Genomic DNA, 19841 nt, shown 5'->3' on the forward strand with positions numbered 1-19841 from the left:
AGCATTATGCACGTGCAAATGCAGGATCTCAATCTTGATTATGATGGCTATAAAAGGGGACAGGTCCTGTTGCGATTCATTCTTCGAATTTCTTTCTATGCGACGCGAAAAATGCCAAGGTTAAATGAAGAAAACAGAAATAGAGCCATTGGACGTCTGGAAGCTGGGGAAAGTCAGTCATCAGTTGCCAGACGTCTGAATGTGAGGCAGAGCACGATTTCCCGTCTCTGGCAACGATACACGCAACACAACTCGACCAGAGACCGTCCAAGGAGTGGGAGACCAAGGGTGACAACTCCAGCACAAGACCGCTACATCCGGGTGCTTCATCTGCGTAATCGGGCCGTCACTGCTACGTATACCGCTGATCACGTTCCTGGGCTGCGTAGAGTCTCTCCACAAACCATCAGGAATCGCCTAAGAGAGCATGGAATTCGACCTATGCGACCTCATGCAGGACCTGTTCTGCATCCCCATCACCGTCGTGCACGTCTTCAGTGGTGCAGGAACGTTCGGGCATGGAACCTCTTGAATTGGAGGAGGATCTGGTTCAGCGATGAGTCACGTTTTCTGCTGTACAGACATGATGGAAGGATGCGTGTTTACAGACGTCGAAATGAGAGATATGCTCGACAGTGCGTTCGTGAGGTCAACAGACACGGTGGTGGAGGTGTAATGATGTGGGGAGGCATATCTATGAACGGCAGGACACAGTTGGTGCATGTGCAAGGGAATCTCAATGCTGTACGCTACCGGGATGAAATTCTGAACCGTCATGTTGTTCCTACAATTGACGCTAGAAGGGAAATTTTCCAGCACGACAATGCAAGACCGCACACAGCACGCATTACCACGGATTTCCTTGCCAACAACAACATTACAGTTCTTCCATGGCCCTCAAAATCGCCGGATTTGAACCCAATTGAACATTTATGGGACCAATTGGGTAAACGGTTACGACGTCGACAGCCGCAGCCACAGACACGTCTACACTTGGTGAATGCGTTGCGAGATGAGTGGAGAAGAATCCCACAAAGGCGGATACGACGTCTTATACAGTCAATGCCCAGGCGATGCAGAGCAGTGATTGATGCCCGTGGTGGTCACACCAGATACTGACTTTCTCACTATGCCATGGAAAATAGAGACGCTTAATACCACTGTGGATGATTGTATATGTCTTGACACACATTTGTTAATACCCGTGTGAATTATCATTGCTCAAGTTCCATTACTTTTTGTGCAATTTAAGTTAATAAATCATCTCTCATAACATTGGATTTTCACCTATGCGTTTCTTTTTTGGGCCAGTGTGTCTTACATATGCATTCCAGCTGAGTAAAGCAACTGTGCATTAATTGATGTTATGCCATATTTTAATATAAAATATGATAATACAGGATTTGTGGTGTTTTCCTTGAATACTATTCAAATGTTGACAACATAAGATCGAACTCTGTGTGATTTGACACTCGTTATCGTGATACGTTCTTGAAGAGATGTGGTGTCAAAAGATACACGAAATTAATTTCAGTAGGTGTGTTAAAACAATCTTAGAGTTTGTTAAAGTTACCCCGCTGGCATACGAGAAGTTCGTCTAGTTACAACACGGCGTAGGGCACGAGGGCGTAGTCCGACATACCGCTACGCCTGTCAATCAAAATCGTGTTGTAACTAGACGAACCTCGAGTCGTGGGTGGGGTAACAGACTTACACCATGAGATTTCGGCTGTGTGTTTAAAACAAAGTGGCGGAAAAGTGAGTGTACCATATAACGTCATGGCGTCATAACCTTAGAGGATGGCCGCTTGACCGGTTGGCTCTATATCAGACCACACTTCTCTTAAAAATAAAACCTTAATTTCTGTCGCTCTCATTATCTTGATTCTGAATTTTCCTGTTCAGGTATTCTTCACCGCGACACACTATAATGTACATAGACTGGAACTTACTGTCCTGACCAAACGCATACACCTCCTCATGAAAAGTAGAACGGTCGCCAGCTTTACAAAGGGAATCCGATCTCGTCAGTGGGGCGGTGGAATAGCCTTGTGGTTAAAACGTTCACTCGTCAGACATGGAGTCGATTCCCAACATGAGTACAACGCGCAAAGCCCTGGTGTCCCCTGCCATGATATTGCTGGAATATTGCCCAGAGCGGTGTATAACTATATTCACTCTCCGTTGTCAGTATATGGAGGATGCATTAATAAATATCTCTCTATGTGTATAGCATAACTACGTCGAGCTAGTTATTAGGCTATATACTTCGCATAACAATTCCTTAGTTGTGTTGCTTTCTAAGTTCAAAACGTTAGACGTAAAACAGCGTTGTAACGATGAAACGCTATTTATATCAGGTGTTGTCTCGCCTTTTGACACTTTTCTACGAACACAGATGTTACTACAAATATTACAATTATTAGTTTGGAATATTGCTCACATTATCAATCCCTTCGTTTTTTTTGTCTGACATGGGGCGGCGAAATACATGTAGCTGAGCGGTTAAACCGTTCGCTCATCACACCTAAGATCCGGGTTTAATTTCCCACATGGGTACAGTATGTGAAGCTCATTTCGGATGTACCTGACCGTAATCATGCTGGAATATAGCGACAACTGGCGTTAAGCTACTCCCTCGCTTTGTCTGACATATCCGAGTATTTTATGAGATCTAGGGTCCATTGTTAGGCCTTAGAAATATGAGACAGTATCTTTTAAACATTTAATAACTCCAGAAAGACAGGAACCCATTTAAAAAAGTACTTGTCTTCCTGTGGGATACAAATATATTTTTTTCAAGTTGGCCGAGTATACCAAGGCCATCCGTTGATGTAAGGAGGGGCAGGTAATCCAGTGTCTCTACTGTAGATGGCGCACTGCTGGTAGGCCTCGCACGGACTTCCCGACCAATCGTAGGAGAGGCCAACAACCCAGTCAGTCCCGCAGTCAGCGTACGATATTGTCACTGATGTCTCGTCATGGAACAGGATGGGTGCTGGAATATGCTTGTCTGTGTCGTAGCATTTCTCCGAACTCACACTTGAACAGCAAAACTGAAAGCATATGTGAATTGGTGAGTTTAAGTTTACGCCGCTCTCAGCTATATTCCAATTACTAGTGTATGTCGGCAGTCTGCAAATAGATCTTGACCACACAGCATAAGCATCAATCTACCCAAATGAGACACGATGACATGTGTCAACCAAATCAGATAGCCTGATCACCCGATCCCGTTAGTCACTTCTTATGACAAGAATGGGTTACTGAAGATCAATTCTAACCCGGATCTTCACGGGTCGAAAGCATTTGTGAGATAATGCTAATGTGTACAAATTCACGTCAAAGTCGCTGATGAATTCACTTGTTTATGAGTAATTCGGTAGATTTGTTTTTATGTAACACGAACTGTTGTCACAAACTCAAAATTAATATAATTAGTTCTTAAACCTAACTGGCATACCAATGGTAACAATGGTGAAAACTGTCGTGATATTGTTGGAATATTGCTAAAAGCGGCGTAAAACCATAATCACTCACAACAACCAAGATAATGGTCTAAATAGTGATTCAAAAGTATTTTGAAAAATAAATATATAAATCACTTTGGAACCGATAAATGATATTCTAAAGGTGACATTTTCTATGTAGATTGGAAATTCTTTCAACAACTTTTGACATGGAACATCCAGTTAAAACTATGAGCTTAAATATTGTTTTAGGTAAAGATTGAACAATGTTTTTGTGACCTATAATCTGTTTTTGTCAACAGGCCAAAGCAAAATATGTTTAAGCATTTTCAAAGACATTATTTTCTAAAATCGATTAAAAGTCTGGACAAAGTATTCCTTGGGCAGGCTGCTTAGTTTGTTGTTTAAGCTGTATGGCACCGGTCTGTAAATAACTGAGTCTGGACCAACATCACTGTCATCGATCTACGCTCTTGAGTTACGATGACATGTATCAACCGAGCCTGACCACCCGTTATTCGTCTCATGTGACAAGTACGAGAGGTTGCAGATCAATTATACCCGGGTTTTCACGGGTTTGTTATAAGGGTGTGGTTACTTACCACAAATCCAGACCTTGATCGCAACACAATGACCTGGTTATACTGTATCCGCATCAGCTTGGTTGCGTTCCTGACAAACGTTATGTTATTTGGATAAGGTCCCTCGAATTCCACGTCTTTGTCACTGTAGGCGATGTTTAGTGCCCCCAACACTAATCTGGCTGAAACGAGCTGCTTGCATCGTGGATGATCTCTGTAAGTATCATGCATGTTGCAAACACTCTAGCATGAACAATCAAATGTGTTGACTTCATGTATTCGTCATGTTGGGAAATTTATGCGAATATTTCTGTTACAGTTCTGTCATTACTGGTGGTGACGTATATCAACTCCATTAAGTCTCCCTTAAACCAAGTAAAAGGATAGCGTTTAATTAAACACTCAAGTTTAAAGGTCACGTGCAACCAAAAAAAACAAAAAAACAAAAATAAAAACCAAACATAAATAAAACACAGTTATCACTTATTCATGATATAGAATATACATTGCTGACCATGGAAAACAAATAAACAAAATCATAAGCATACAATCGCAAATGAAAAGTGCAATATTTTGTACTTGGGTCTACTATGCTCGAAACGAAGGACCTCCAGTGGTCATTTGGTGATTGGAGACTCTGCGCGATCACTTGGTGTTTGGAGACTCTGCGCAATCACTTGGTGTTTGGAGACTGCGCGATCACTTGGCGTTTGGAGACTCTGCGCGATCACTTGGTGACTGGAGACTCTGCGCGATCACTTGGTGACTGGAGACTCTGCGCGATCACTTGGTGTTTGGAGACTCTGCGCAATCACTTGATGTTTGGAGACTGTGCGATCACTTGGCGTTTGGAGACTCTGCGCGATCACTTGGTGACTGGAGACTCTGCGCGATCACTTGGTGACTGGAGACTCTGCGCGATCACTTGGTGTTTGGAGACTCTGCGCGATCACTTGGTGTTTGGAGACTCTGCGCAATCACTTGGTATTTGGAGACTGCGCGATCACTTGGTGTTTGGAGACTCTGCACGATCACTTGGTGTTTGGAGACTCTGCGCGATCACTTGGTGTTTGGAGACTCTGCGCAATCACTTGGTGTTTGGAGACTCTGCGCGATCACTTGGTGTTTGGAGACTCTGCGCGATCACTTGGTGTTTGGAGACTCTGCGCGATCACTTGGTGTTTGGAGACTCTGCGCGATCACTTGGTGTTTGGAGACTGCACGATCACTTGGCGTTTGGAGACTCTGCGCGATCACTTGGTGTTTGGAGACTCTGCACGATCACTTGGTATTTGGAGACTCTGCGCAATCACTTGGTGTTTGGAGACTGCGCGATCACTTGGCGTTTGGAGACTCTGCGCGATCACTTGGTGACTGGAGACTCTGCGCGATCACTTGGTGACTGGAGACTCTGCGCGATCACTTGGTGTTTGGAGACTCTGCGCAATCACTTGATGTTTGGAGACTGTGCGATCACTTGGCGTTTGGAGACTCTGCGCGATCACTTGGTGACTGGAGACTCTGCGCGATCACTTGGTGACTGGAGACTCTGCGCGATCACTTGGTGTTTGGAGACTCTGCGCGATCACTTGGTGTTTGGAGACTCTGCGCAATCACTTGGTATTTGGAGACTGCGCGATCACTTGGTGTTTGGAGACTCTGCACGATCACTTGGTGTTTGGAGACTCTGCGCGATCACTTGGTGTTTGGAGACTCTGCGCAATCACTTGGTGTTTGGAGACTCTGCGCGATCACTTGGTGTTTGGAGACTCTGCGCGATCACTTGGTGTTTGGAGACTCTGCGCGATCACTTGGTGTTTGGAGACTCTGCGCGATCACTTGGTGTGTGGAGACTCTGCACGATCACTTGGTGTTTGGAGACTCTGCGCGATCACTTGGTGTTTGGAGACTCTGCGCGATCACTTGGCGTTTGGAGACTCTGTGTGATCACTTGGTGTTTGGAGACTCTGCGCGATCACTTGGTGTTTGGAGACTCTGCGCGATCACTTGGTGTTTGGAGACTGCGCGATCACTTGGCGTTTGGAGACTGCGCGATCACCTGGTATTTGGAGACTGCGCGATCACTTGGTATTTGGAGACTCTGCGCAATCACTTGGTGTTTGGAGACTCTGCGCGATCACTTGGTGTTTGGAGACTCTGCGCAATCACTTGGTGTTTGGAGACTCTGCGCAATCACTTGGTATTTGGAGACTGCGCGATCACTTGGTGTTTGGAGACTGCGCTATGAAAGATGACTTATGTGCGGCTTGGCAGCTGTTAGGGTGACACGTTAGTTCGACATCACCGGCCACCGTCATCCTAGCCCATATATTTGGCACTTTACTAGCCACTAGATCAATAGGGCATCAAACACTCAAATACAGAATGTCAGTGCAAAGAAATACCCATTCTTGACTATCAACAGAGATAAATTATGTTTGGCATAAAAAAGAGATCTGTATAGAAGGCGCACTGAAAATCAGTGATGACACCAGGTGTTCTGGAGGACATGTTAACTGCAGTCCTGAGCCAAGGGTTTGCCATGTCGTTCCTGTTCTATTGACTACTTTCCCAAAGTGCATTGCATGATAATGCATGTGTACTAATACTATAATAATTTCATTATAATGTTTCCTTCATGAAAAGTGATGTAGTGAGTGAGCAAGTTTATTTTTGATCAGCATAGCGTAACACTTTGCAATCTGCATATTCCCAAACCCCAAATTTCAGAGGTACATGTGCACGGTAGTTCTCTCATTCATCCAGTCGCTGCATTATTTAGTGAGTGAATGAAGATGATTTATGCCGCGTTTAGCAATATTCCAGCCACTTCACGGCTGGGGACACCGGAAATGGGTTTTACACATTGTAGCCATGTGGGGAATCGAACTGGGTCTTCAAAGTGACGAGCGAATACTTAACCACTAGGCTACCCCACCGCCCACTTCATGAAGAGCAGGGGACGGTAACAACATAGGTCGTCTGGTAACATCTGGTAACACTGATGCCAGAATACATCACCCCAATGTTGACTTGTCCTGGACGCTGTGACATGGTATGAGATGCCGTATCTGACTGTGGGTTGTGGGTTGTGGGTTGTGGGTTGTGGGTTGTGGGTTTTTATAAACTCTTACTGTCCATAAGGAGACTGCGGATCAACCAGATCCGTTGTTACAGCCATGAATGCGTTCGTCAGTCTCCCGTTTGGAACTACACCATAGTCAAAACTCTGGCTCCATCTGAAGTCCGCTGCCTGGCCCGCATACGCAGGTGCCGTTATCGGTCCCATCTAAAATTATCAACAGACTTACACTACTCATTAACACTACGTGCAATTTCAAATTCTATGACGTACGTTAAGAAGGCAATTCTCAAGCCAAATGTCATTTCTTGACGTCTAATCAAGCAAAGTGTTATGAGGATGTGTTTTTGTTAATTATGCCACGTCGATTACTTTTTGGTTGCGATGGGTCGCAAAGGTTTGGAACGCTGAGTACGGATTTGAACTCACGCTATACTATATTTTCACCTACTAGGAGAGTGCTTGGGAGTTTGCCCTAAGGGATGGCTGTTGAGATGTACGACGGTACCATTACTGCTTTGGATTGACGCTCAGCTGTCTTCTAACCAGTTTGTGAAATAAATTCCAAATTTTGCAAGCCAGTAGGGCTAGGTATGCCTGAAGATTACTAGCCCACAAAATAATTCACAAGCCCTTAATTCGAATGTAGACAGGGATTGCATCACCAAGCTGCTATGACGAACATTTTTATTAGGCCATACTCTTGCACTATTTAAAAGTGTGTTATAACTCGGAGAGAGTGATATGTTTACAAAATATCCCCTGAAAATTCACGAACCTGTCGGGCCAGTTACTGTAGAGATTTAAAAATAGGATTTTTACTTGCCACGGTTTATAATTTGCCAAATCACATGAGCCTTAGCTTATAAACTAAAACACATTACGTCGTCTTAATGCTTATACTCGAAACATATTTGTCATTGTTTAGATCGTATTTAAATTTTGTTGTAAACTATGGAGAATATACGTGTGTGCAGCTTGCATGTCCTCTTTCATGAGAACAGATTCGTGACACCTCTGCTCAACAAACTCCGAGACATACGATAAGGGTACCGCTAATTTTCAGGACATTATCTCTTGCAGAAGCCTGAGGTCTTTCACTGACACACATTTTACAAACAGAGACACGTCATAGAACAACACAGATGAAGTCACTATTGAGATTGACGACGTTCGACCTTGACCTTTGCCCATACTACCTTTGCGCCATTGTTTTCAGTTCTCAACAACGTTAGATTTTTAGTCGATTTTTCATTGTTGTATGTTGTAATTTATGGTGCAATTGTTATGGTTGAGTGTGAGTGAGTGAGTTGAGTTTTACGCCGAACTCGGCAATATTTCAGCTATATGGCGGCGGTCTGTAAATACTCGAGTCTGGACCAGACAATCCAGTGATCAACAGCATGATCATCGATCTGCACAATTGGGAACCGATGACATGTGTCAACGAAGTCAGCGAGCCTGACCACCCGATCCCTTTAGTCGAATCTTACGACAAGCACAGTCGCCTTTCATAACAAGCATGGGTTGCGGCAAGCCTATTCTACCCCGGACGTTCACGGGTCTGTTATGGTTGGCACAGGCAAGAAGGTGCATAATGGCACAGGCACATGTGACGAATGTGAGCCAGATATATCGTCAATAATGGGCTCAAGTTCAAACGAACCGTAGGTGATTGAACTTCCAACACCATAGCTACTTATGGCGTCACCTAACAACGGGGTTGACAATGGCCCGTCGTCAAGCATTTTCCGGGCATTATCAAGTAACAGTGGCCCGCTTATTTCTGATAACGTGCGGGCGTTTTAATTCTATCCATTTTAGCTATAATGACGAGTTAGTTTAGTTTTACGCCTGTTTTAGCAATATTACAGCAATATCATTTCGGGGGACGCAAGAAATGGGTTTCAGACATTGTATTCATGTTTAGAATGGAACCCGGGTCTACGGTGTGACGAGCAAAAGCTTGACCCACCAGGCTACCCACCGCCCCTCAACAAACTTGGCCCCTCAGCGACACTTAGGTGAAGGGTGAGCAAGAATGTGAAGCGGTATTAATAATTTATCATTGGTGTATTTTGTCAGTGTTCATAGTAAAATGTGAATAGACAATTACAGTGAGTGAGTGAGTGAGTTAATATTTAACGTCACATCGACAATATCTCTTATATCGACAATATTTTTTATCTGAGACAAATCACAACATTTGAAGAATAGATACGGTGGACAGTAAAACGACTAGGGTATTACAGATACGGATACAAAACTAGCATGGAGAAGTAAAACATTCTAGCAATGACAGCACACAATACATTGTAAAACGCGGGCTATAGATCGCCAACTGAAGGCAGATCACCATACTAGGGACCATGGGGACCTACAGTACCTTTCCTACCCGGATCGCTGTTAAAATAACAAGAATACTACGATTAAAAACTCCATAGACTTTTCATCGGAGGTTTTGAGACTGACGTACCCTCTCAGGAGGACATTAATTTTACTGTACTTACAACAATTTTACCTCTGAGGGTACAGCCACTGACAATTCAAGTTACCAAACAAAACTACCAACCGTTAAAGTACATCTATTTACAGACCATATTTCTCAAAATTCAAAAATGAAATCAATTTCCTTTAAAAAACAACAACAATAATTAAATGTGAACTGTGAAACATCCTTAACTGTTACAGTAAAACTATTTATCACCTTTTGATGATAATTAGTGTGTTTCAGTTACCTGCACAATTCCGAAAGGCATGCTGCTGCTTGTTTCGTTGAGCGTCTTGGATCTATAGAGAGCTCTGATGTTGGACATCATGACTGTGAAATCATAGCCGTAGTTATAATCTGATTTTAGATTGCCCAATCCTGAAATATGGAATATGAATAATATACATGTATTATATGATAACATGGAAATATTGTTTCGACTATGCGGCGCTGGCGGGTATTAACTCATAGGATTTCGTACAAGCCTTTTCATTACAAACATTTCTATGATCAAAATGTTCATCCTTTGTTTTTCTGGTAAATGGCTCCCTAACGTCAAGACAACAGCACGTCTGTTAACCGTGAACGAGAATTGTTAATTTAGGTCACCATCACCATCGTTTTCTCAACTGCCTCAGATTTATTTTCGGCAGGTATTCAATGTGGCATCTTGCAAATACAATTCGCTTTACCCCCAAGTCTAGTCTAAAAAAGTACACATTTGCCCTGAACTATTACTGTGTACGTTAGCTATAATATAAAGTTTACTTTATTGCAGTGTATGAGGGGGTTGAGTGAAATCTTCAGCAATTAGGGCTAGATTTTCGAAGCTCCCGTAGCACTAACATAGTCGTAAGTGTCATACATTAACATTGACTTACGGCTGTCTTAGTCATAAGAGAGCTTCGAAAATCTGGGCCCTTACTTTGGTACACTTTTGAGAACAATGTTGAATACGAATATATTTCTAGTGAATGTGAATTAGACTTTCACTAATGACGTCAAGCATGTCGAGAGCATTCCCAGGTGTTTGTTATACAGCCCATGATATCCGTATTTGGAAGACAATATGATAACAATATACGTAAACATGCTCTTCGCTGGGCTAGATGAAAGTGAGTGATTATTGTTTTATACAGTGATTAACAGTATCCTAGAAATATAACCGCCGTGTTGCCAGAAATGTACCTACTGTATTCATTTGGGGAACTGAACCCGGGTCTTCAGCGTGGCGAGCGAACACCATAACCATAAGGCTACCCCACCGCCCCGGTATGGTTTTACGCCGCATTTAGCAAGAGTCCAGCAATACGGCAAGGAACACCAGAAATGGGCTTCACATATTGTGACCATGTGGGGATTCGAACCCGGGACTTCGGCGTGGCGAGCCAACGCTTTAACTACACGGCTACCCCACCGTCCCCAATAGGTGGAGGAAAGACACACGATGTGCATGTGCATGTACGTGGTTTCTTATATCAAGGGGGACTTTTGGTCAGTGTGATGTAGACAGTCTTTTGAGATAACATGACTGAATTTGACATGGATAGAAAACACACACGCACGCACACATTATCACTTACTCCAGGTGGCCTGCCATTTTCACATCCTCTTCTTGTTTAGTTTATTATAAAAAAGCTATGTCTACTGTACACACAAACTGCGTTGAAAAGGAAATCCATATAATCGACAAAAGTCATTTCCTTGATAATGAAAACATGCAAAATTAATTGGCAACATTACTATATCAATATTTCAGAATACGTTTAACAAATTGAGTGACATATATGTATGTGTCTCCAGGGAAGGAAGTGATTAGATGTGATTTAGTAGCAGTCTCCAAAATATATGGTTGAAAGTGGGCGTCGATGAGTGACGAGCAGTTGTTTTGCTGACATGAATTCAGCAGAGATTTCCACTAGACTGTCGAAGGAATTTGTTTGCGCTATAAGTTCATCCACTGAAATTTGAATGCATGCCAATTACTAGTGCCCATATGAAATAAATTAAGTTAAATTCGAAGATGTAATGGCTGTTTTGGGTCCAATATCAACGCCAGCATCTCTATGATCATTTGGACATCCACGCGAACAAGCAGGCACGCACGCGGACAAGCAGGCACGCACGCGAACAAGCAGGCACGCACGCGGACAAGCAGGCACGCACCCGGACAAGCAGGCACGTACACGGACAAGCAGGCACGTACACGGACAAGCAGGCACGCACACGGACAAGCAGGCACGCACGCAGGCTCATCCATATACTCAACAAACTGAAACAATGCTAACCAACAGTTATGTTACTGCCGCTTGTTGCGTATTGCGGATCTCATTAAACGTCGATAGTTATTTAATACTTTCAGTTTACCTACACAAACATTATTCGCCAAGGCTCATTGGGTGAATGCAAAGAGTCTCCATAGTTTGAACGAATTTGTTACAGACATATCTGATCATGCACTCAATTTTAGGAACCAATCACTCGTTGAAATTCAGTTTTTGTCTTCATTTGTAAGAATATCAGTTTTTAGAATAATATACCTATCTAATAAAAAGGTCAACCAAAAACATGATCAACAAATCTCATTTAGAGCATGTTAATGCTTTACATGAAGAAGGAAATATTTTAAAGTAAAATATTGACAGTTGTCAAGTTTATCAGGACCTCTTTAACCAGAGGTTTTTAATAATGTATTCAGAACATTTAAACGAGAATATCAAGCAATCTCATGTGGCATATGTAGGCTATATATTGTTCTACAAGTTCGATTTGTCTGTTTTATGTGATCATATTTCATACCTTTATCATATCGACATCAGAGAAAATTGATTTTACCAATTCCAACCCCCTTCTTAATGAATATTCACAAGTAATTTGCTGGTAGTTCTCGAGTACGTTAGAGCATTGTCAGATTACTTCAAGAATTTCAACTTTTGTTTGTGTGGAAAATTAAGCACTTGTCGGTTTATTTATTCAGTATAGAGCCCGTATCTTCTGCGTTACGAGCGAAAGTTTTACCGCTAGGTTACCTCATTGCCCCAATAGAAATGAGTCAGCTGTGATGAGAACAACACCTTGATACCAGATGATGCCATACGTGACCATGTGCGACAGCGGGTAGATCATGCCATTCCAAGATTCCTGGTCTATAGGCGGAATACTACTGAAAATGTCATGACCAAATATATTTCAATAAAAACAATTGCACATGTTTAAATTCAAAATGTAGAAGATAATTAAGTATTTTCAGTTGCTCGTAAGAAATTAAATTATGCCATACTTATAATTGTAAACTATATCATCTTGAAGCACTCAATTTACCTCTCAGGTGAAAAATGTGTTGCTTCAGGAAATGACACTTGGAGCAGTCCAATGGGGTGTTTTATCTGGGAGTAGAGGTATTCGCCGAAGAGCCAACATATTGCCGAAAAGTTGTACAAAGATGCTAGAATTCAAGAATATGAGAAGGATAAGAAAAACTGAATTCACGTTTGGTCATGCATTGACATCTCATAAAAATATTTACAAATAATTGACACACGTTAAGACTCGGGTCGGAATTGATCTTTGGCAACCCATGCTTACTAACGGGATAAGGTGGCTAGGCTCCTTGACATGGTATACGCATGTCATCGTATCGCATTTGTGCACATCGATGCTCATGCTGTTATTCACTGGATTGTCTGGTCCCGACTCCATTATTTACAGACCGCCGCCATATAACTGGTATATTACTGAGTGCGGCGTAAAACAACAAACGTACCAACTAACCTTATTGAAGGCAAACATTTGGTTCCAATATTCTATACTAATAACCTATGACACAGTCGACCACGTCACTGGGCCTGACCACCCCATCCTTCAAGAATCTTACTCCAAGCTGAGGTTGCTTGCCGGGGTCATTATCAAACAGTTGGTACCATTTGATGGGGGTGCCCAATTGATGTCGATGTCTTTCAGATCATCCAGAGCAGTTTTAGACTGGTACTCTTGAGGTTTTAGTACCCGGATGTGCGTAAATTCAGCTGACCGATGGATCTCAGTTGTGCTGTTGGTAACCTGATGATCACAGTCAAAGGGGAACGAAAAGTGAATGATACCTGTTGAATGTAACATATGATCATAGCGTTCAATGACGTGCTTGTATGCACATAACGTAAAGTGTTTTCAATAATACTCAGTGCCAGAAACATATCTTGAATTATTATCAAGCACCTGTTGCAAGTTTCACAAGCCAGTAAAAGTTTACGGCAGTTATAATTTGAAAGTATATTTTGTTGTTTTTTTTCAGTTCATGCAAATTATTATTACCCTACATACACCATGAAATAGCTTGAAAATATTGCCATCTGTTATTAATAATATATTTAGGAAGGCCAGTCAATCAACTCATATTACCAACCTTGGACATGGGGAAGACCATGTCAGTCTGTCCAGAACACATCCACACGTCTCCGAATAAGACATCATCTATGGAGACACTTCCTTCTGGGGCGACTGCAGTTATGTTGAAAGGTCCTGCATCGTAAATTGCCGGGAGCTTAACCTGCCAAACACCACCGGTATCATTCGCATATTTTATGATTCTTGTGTGAACAGATCCTTTTCCAGAAACATCAACAGTAACTGTATCTCCAATCTGTCTTCCATATCCCCAAATCAACGCTCTCTGTGGCGCTCTCTGGAGGACCATGTGGTGCTGGAGGTAGGAAGCATATTCCAGGCCAGCTGTCTCTGCAACGTAAGATTTTCACAAACATCATGAACAGTTACACGTATTTGCCATTGTATGTGGTCATGAAGCGACATCACTTTATTCTGTAGTGACCTAAGGAAAAAGATAAAGTGATATCACGACAGGAGTCCCAGCTAACGTCAGAAGAGGAAATGATATTACGAGAGGAGGAAGCGCTAAGGCCTGGAGAGAAAGCGATATGACAAGAGGAGTAAGGGCTGAGGCTAGAAGAGAACATGACACGCATGTTCTGTCTCTGCCTCTGTATGTTGTCATGAAGAGACGTCACTTTATCGCCTTCTGTGGTGACCTCAGTAAAGCGATATAGCGATATCACGACAGACGATATGTGCTAACGTCAGAAGAGAACGTGGTATTAGAGGAGTGAGTGCCAACGCCAGAAGAAGAATTGATATCTCGAGATTAAAAGGCGAAAATAGGAGATGAGAAAGTGTCTACTCGTCTCAGGTCCACGTTGCTAGATTTCTCACTTAGTAATATCCCAGCCACACCCGCTTGTCTATAATTAACGGACTCTAAACCAGATAATCCAGTGCTTGACAACCTGAGCATCGATCTACGCAATGGGGATACGATGTGTCAACCAGCTCAGCGATCCTGACCACCCAATCCCGTTAGTCGCCTCATACGACAACCATGGACTACTGAGGAGCAATTCTAATGTGAAAATTGGAACTAAACTGACAAGCTTACGAACATGTTATAAAGTCAGCCTTGAGGAAGAGGGTTGACATTACCTTCTAGAAGTAATAGCAATAACAACAGCGTCCATTTCGCGTAGCGGTGCAATCTGGTTTTATCTTCCATCTTAGTTTGTGGGAAACGGACATCTGTTTTGTCATAGACGGCCTTGTTGACTATCTGCACAACAGGTGGTGTGTTTGTTTATATATATAGATTTTCTTGAATAAACACTGGTATCTCTATATACATTAGGCTCTATTTAATGTCAGTAAATACTTTATCTTAATTTCAATGAATAATATGTGCATTTCATAATCTTATATATAAATTATTTTACAATTAGTATCATTTTTAATTGTTTGGTCGGTGTGTTGTTTCACGCCGCACTTCCCTGCTATATGGAGGCGGTCTGTAAATAATCGAGTCTGGATAAGACAAGCCAGTGATCAACAATATGAGCATCAATCTAGGCAATTACATTACATTCGATTACATGTGTCAGCGACTCTTACCACCCAATCCCGTTAGTCCCCTCTTTCAACAAACATTTGTTACTGAAGATCAATTGTAACCCGGATGTTCACGGGTCATATAAATAATTCTGAACTAGTCCCCGTGTCGACATATACACAATGGTATTCCTTACTGCCCAGTGACACCACTGAGATATACAAACAGATTTTCAAACTAAGATTAGATTCCTATATTCTACGTTATACATTTCTTTAAGTAGTTTGAATACGATGGAGTGAATGGGTGAGTTTAGTTTGACGCAACGTTAGAAATATTCCAGCAATATCACGGCGAAGGATACCAGAAATGTGTTCCAAACATTAAACCCATGGAGTCGAACCCGTGCCTTCGGCGACAGGCGCGAACGCTTTGATCACTCGGCTACCGTGGATGATATACCTTTAACCTCACACGGGAAAGCCATGAAGAACAGCAGAGATATCAATAATGACCATCAGAAAGGTTCCATTTATGCTTTGCCCTGGGACGTATTGTATTGCTGACAGGTACGAGATGATTATCTAGTGAGAATACCTCACTACAGTTGAACTTTTAAGACACTGAACATATCGATCAACGGTAAACTCAAGGAACGTACAGAAAACTGTTATACGCATACTGGGCAATCAATTTTTATATGTACAAAATTCCCAAACTTCCCGAAGCTCAAAACGCTTGCTGTAGCTATGTTGGTTATATCTGTATTCCAACTTTTCTCTGTAAATCTATTTGTGGAAAATTCCACTTATACGGAACTTGGGGATGCTGATCTACTTCACTGCGCAGTTCAGTGCTCACAAATAGAAAGCTGTGTGTCCATTTTCTATGGCAAACTGAAGAAACAATGCTGGCTCCTTGACACGGTTATTGAAGACAAAGCCTCAATGAAGACCTCGCTTGGTTATATGCAGTTCGTGAAACAAAGGACGGATAACGATGGGAGCGGTAGGTATAATTTTGTAGCCAACATTGAGATTTCGTTAGAATTGGTATTTCACACCCGTTAGAACTGGTCTTTAGCAACCCACTTTTTTTGTGAAAAAAACGACTAACGGGGTCGGATGATGAAGCTCACTGAATTGGTTGACACTTGTCATCGGTTCCCAACTGCGTAGATCGATGCTCGTGCTATTGATCACTGGTTTGTCTGGTGCAGAATCGATGACTGGCGTCATATTGCTGGAATATTGTTGATCGCGTTAAGCAACAAACCAGTCAACCAACCAACAAAATCGTGCCCTGACATTTTTCGTGAGTTTACTGGTACCCCGCACTCCGCAATATTCCAGCTATATGGCGGAGATGTGTAATAATTTTCTGGAACAGACAACTAATTCATTGATCAACAGCATGAACATCGGTCCACACTATTGGGGCACAATGACATGGGTTAACCAAGTCGGTTTTAGACGAACTGGGCAGCTGTATAAACAGTGAATGAAGAACTGTATACAACTGATGACATACAGCACTTCCACATTTTATACAATGTTACAGAAGTCTTACTTCCTCAGATTCTAAAATGCCTTGGAAAGATTTCATGTCTGTCTTCTCTCTCCTAGAAGCCGACTCCTCCTGTGAAACAGGTACAGTCCGCTGTAAGTATTTTCTATATCATCACAAACTATCATTTAGATATGCGAGATGGACACGGGTAGAGAGTGAGTTAATATTTAACGTCACATCGGCAATATTTCAGCCATATCGTGACGAGAACAAAGTGAAAACTAATATCACAATTTGGACAATACAATATAACATATGGGCTATACACCACCAACAACTGAAGGCAGATCACTAAACTAGGGAGCACGGGTAGAGAGGGTTTGTTGGCAGTGCATAGGAGATACGAGGCATCGGAGAACACCGTCATCAACTCGTCAACACCAAAGAAACATGATGACATGGGCTGGGCGCATTTGTCTGTGAGACTCCATTGTCTTACATTACACTGCATGCTGCTGGCACATAATGTTATGTCAGAATGGGATCATTTTAGGAAAATATGTCCTACTTTTAGACATGAAAATCTCATTGTTTTTGCTGAGTTTGCAACGCAACTTTAAATATTTAAGGTTTTAAAATGTTTGACTTAGAGTTATAGAACGTTCATTGCTGCACTAAATCCTTCCATCTAAATTTCACCATTTATCTTGGTATAACGTTTTGATGATGTTTCGATCTGAAATGTGTTGCTGCTGCTGCCGAACATTTTACAAATGATAGTTCTGTTACTCCATACATTGTCAAGAATATATTGTCGCTGGCTAAAATGAATTACAACCTTCACGGCACATATTGTACCTGGTAGTTATATATTTTCGTCGGCGACGACATATGCTGGGTGCAGTGATGTGACAAGCCACAGAAGAACCAGAGTGCATGTTTAGATCAGATATAATTGTTTATACGTACACTAAGATGTACATGTGTAAATCCAGCTAGGGTCAATTCGGGTAGCAAAAGTACTGTAAGTCTTCTCGGTCGTTAGACGGACGGTCAGGCTGGTGTAATGGCCACTATAGATACCTTGTCATTAAACGTTGGAAGGATGGTAATCAACTGAAGTCTAACATGAACATGTCTTGTTCTTCATAATTAATGCTATCATGATGATCATATGTATGTATGTATGTATATATGTATGTATGTATGTATGTATGTATGTATGTATGTATGTATGTATGTATGTATGTATGTACGGACGCACTTTTCACGCACGCAGACACGCATGCAAGCGTGTGTGTGTCCGTACATGTGTGCATCTCTGTATGTGTGCTTACATGTACACAACACGGGGTTTGTTACAAGGCATGTTGATTAATGCCGCTTGTATAGAATGATAATATGCTGATGCACTGCTAATGCAACAAATTGTTTGTATGCTATTCCGATAAGGAGGTTTGAGTATTGTAAAATTATTCACCACCTGAAGGGGTATTATGAGTATATTTTATCTACAACATTTTCTTAAAAGCAAAATACTTAAGACAAGTTTGGAAAAAGTTACTAACTATCGCTCGCGACTAAAGAGGTGGTGTTAAGTCCAGCTGAGATCATGTAAATTGCTAAAATACTTTTAATCCCCATGGACCAAAGTATGGTGACCGCCAAGTACTGGCGGTCTGTAGCTAGTATTTATATTTCATATTGAAGTGTATTATAATGTTAAAGCTGTATTTAAAGCTAAAGCTGCATGTTTAAAATCTGTACCTGTGATAAAAACGCTATTTGTTTTACTGCCATGTGTCCACGTTTCACATTCTTATCGTATATGTATGACGTCTTAGCCGGATGCAGCTCAAATACTGCCGATGTCACAATAAAATTTAGGCTCTGCAATTCGTTGTGAACAGTTCTGTAAGCCGATATTTGATGACCAAGGGTTCCAATGCAAAGATCCGCTTTTATAATCATTTGTCATTTGTAAGCCGACATCATTCGTGATTTTACATTTATCACAATAGTTAGGGTTTGCGACCTGAACTACTCTCCTCAGGCATGAGGTTCCCATAGCTTGCAACAACACGGAAAATACTGAAAATGACTAATAGTATTCAATACTTGTGTCGTCATTATGATTGACCAGTATCCTTAACATAATGGTGGTATATCACACGAACTACACATCACCCATCAAAAGTTTAGACTCACTAGTGTGTATAGCCACTTACTTCAATCACCAGTTCTACAATAAATTTTGCAAAATATTCCGTACAGTTTCAGTGTACTGTTTGCTCATGAACTGATGTATTGTAACACAAACTTGTAACTTTGAAAAGACTCTTGCCGTGAGTTCAAGAAATTATACATCTCAGTGAAAATGCGCAAATTCTTAACAAAACCTTACAACAAAACGCAAATGTTCACATGTACAATATCTGCACAAATAGGATGAATGACCCTTCTGCAGTTCATCAGCATACGGTATCCAGTTGGTTCCACTGGGTTAGTGGCAATCCATCTTCAGTGTAACCATATGTATACATGTAACATGTAGTGAATGGTTTATGTATACATGTAACATGTAGTGAATGGTTTATGTATACATGTAACATATAGTGAATGTTTTATGTATGCATGTAACATGTAGTGAATGTTTTATGTATACATGTAACATGTAGTGAATGCTTTATGTATACATGTAACATGTAGTGAATGCTTTATGTATACATGTAACATGTAGTGAATGCTTTATGTATACATGTAACATGTAGTGAATGCTTTATGTATGCATGTATCATATAGTGCATGCTTTAAGTGA

The 19841-nt window shown here is 41.6% G+C and overlaps 1 protein-coding gene across 2 annotated transcripts; it reads right to left on the reverse strand.

The window, feature by feature from the left end:
* Positions 1–2334: 2334 nt before the first annotated feature.
* LOC137286210 (sialate O-acetylesterase-like) lies at positions 2335–15242 on the reverse strand. 2 transcript variants are annotated; one of them, XM_067817929.1, is made up of 9 exons: positions 15118–15242; positions 14027–14358; positions 13545–13683; positions 12946–13069; positions 12699–12787; positions 9872–10002; positions 7186–7340; positions 4073–4265; positions 2335–3056 (listed from the first exon to the last, which is right to left on the reverse strand). In XM_067817929.1, exons 1-9 carry the CDS (start codon positions 15185–15187, stop codon positions 2799–2801), a joined length of 1491 nt encoding a protein of 496 aa, XP_067674030.1. In that variant the 5' UTR covers positions 15188–15242; the 3' UTR covers positions 2335–2798. The 2 variants fall into 2 exon arrangements, with proteins under 2 accessions (XP_067674030.1, XP_067674031.1); XM_067817930.1 differs by having other exon boundaries at positions 2712–3056; positions 12699–12784; positions 15118–15189.
* Positions 15243–19841: the final 4599 nt, after the last annotated feature.

Source organism: Haliotis asinina, chromosome 6 (assembly GCF_037392515.1).
Source record: "Haliotis asinina isolate JCU_RB_2024 chromosome 6, JCU_Hal_asi_v2, whole genome shotgun sequence".
NCBI classification, from domain to species: domain Eukaryota; kingdom Metazoa; phylum Mollusca; class Gastropoda; order Lepetellida; family Haliotidae; genus Haliotis; species Haliotis asinina.

Bases quoted from the DNA above. Each gene is read 5' to 3' on its own strand.
- LOC137286210 (XM_067817929.1), bottom strand. From the start codon at position 15,187: ATGGAAGATAAAACCAGATTGCACCGCTACGCGAAATGGACGCTGTTG. The intron at 13,684-14,026 runs GTTGGTAATATG...TGTGATCATCAG, and splicing joins TGGTCTTCCCCATGTCCAAG to GTTACCAACAGCACAACTGA. The intron at 13,070-13,544 runs GTACCAACTGTT...CTTGAATTCTAG, and splicing joins TTGGGCACCCCCATCAAATG to CATCTTTGTACAACTTTTCG.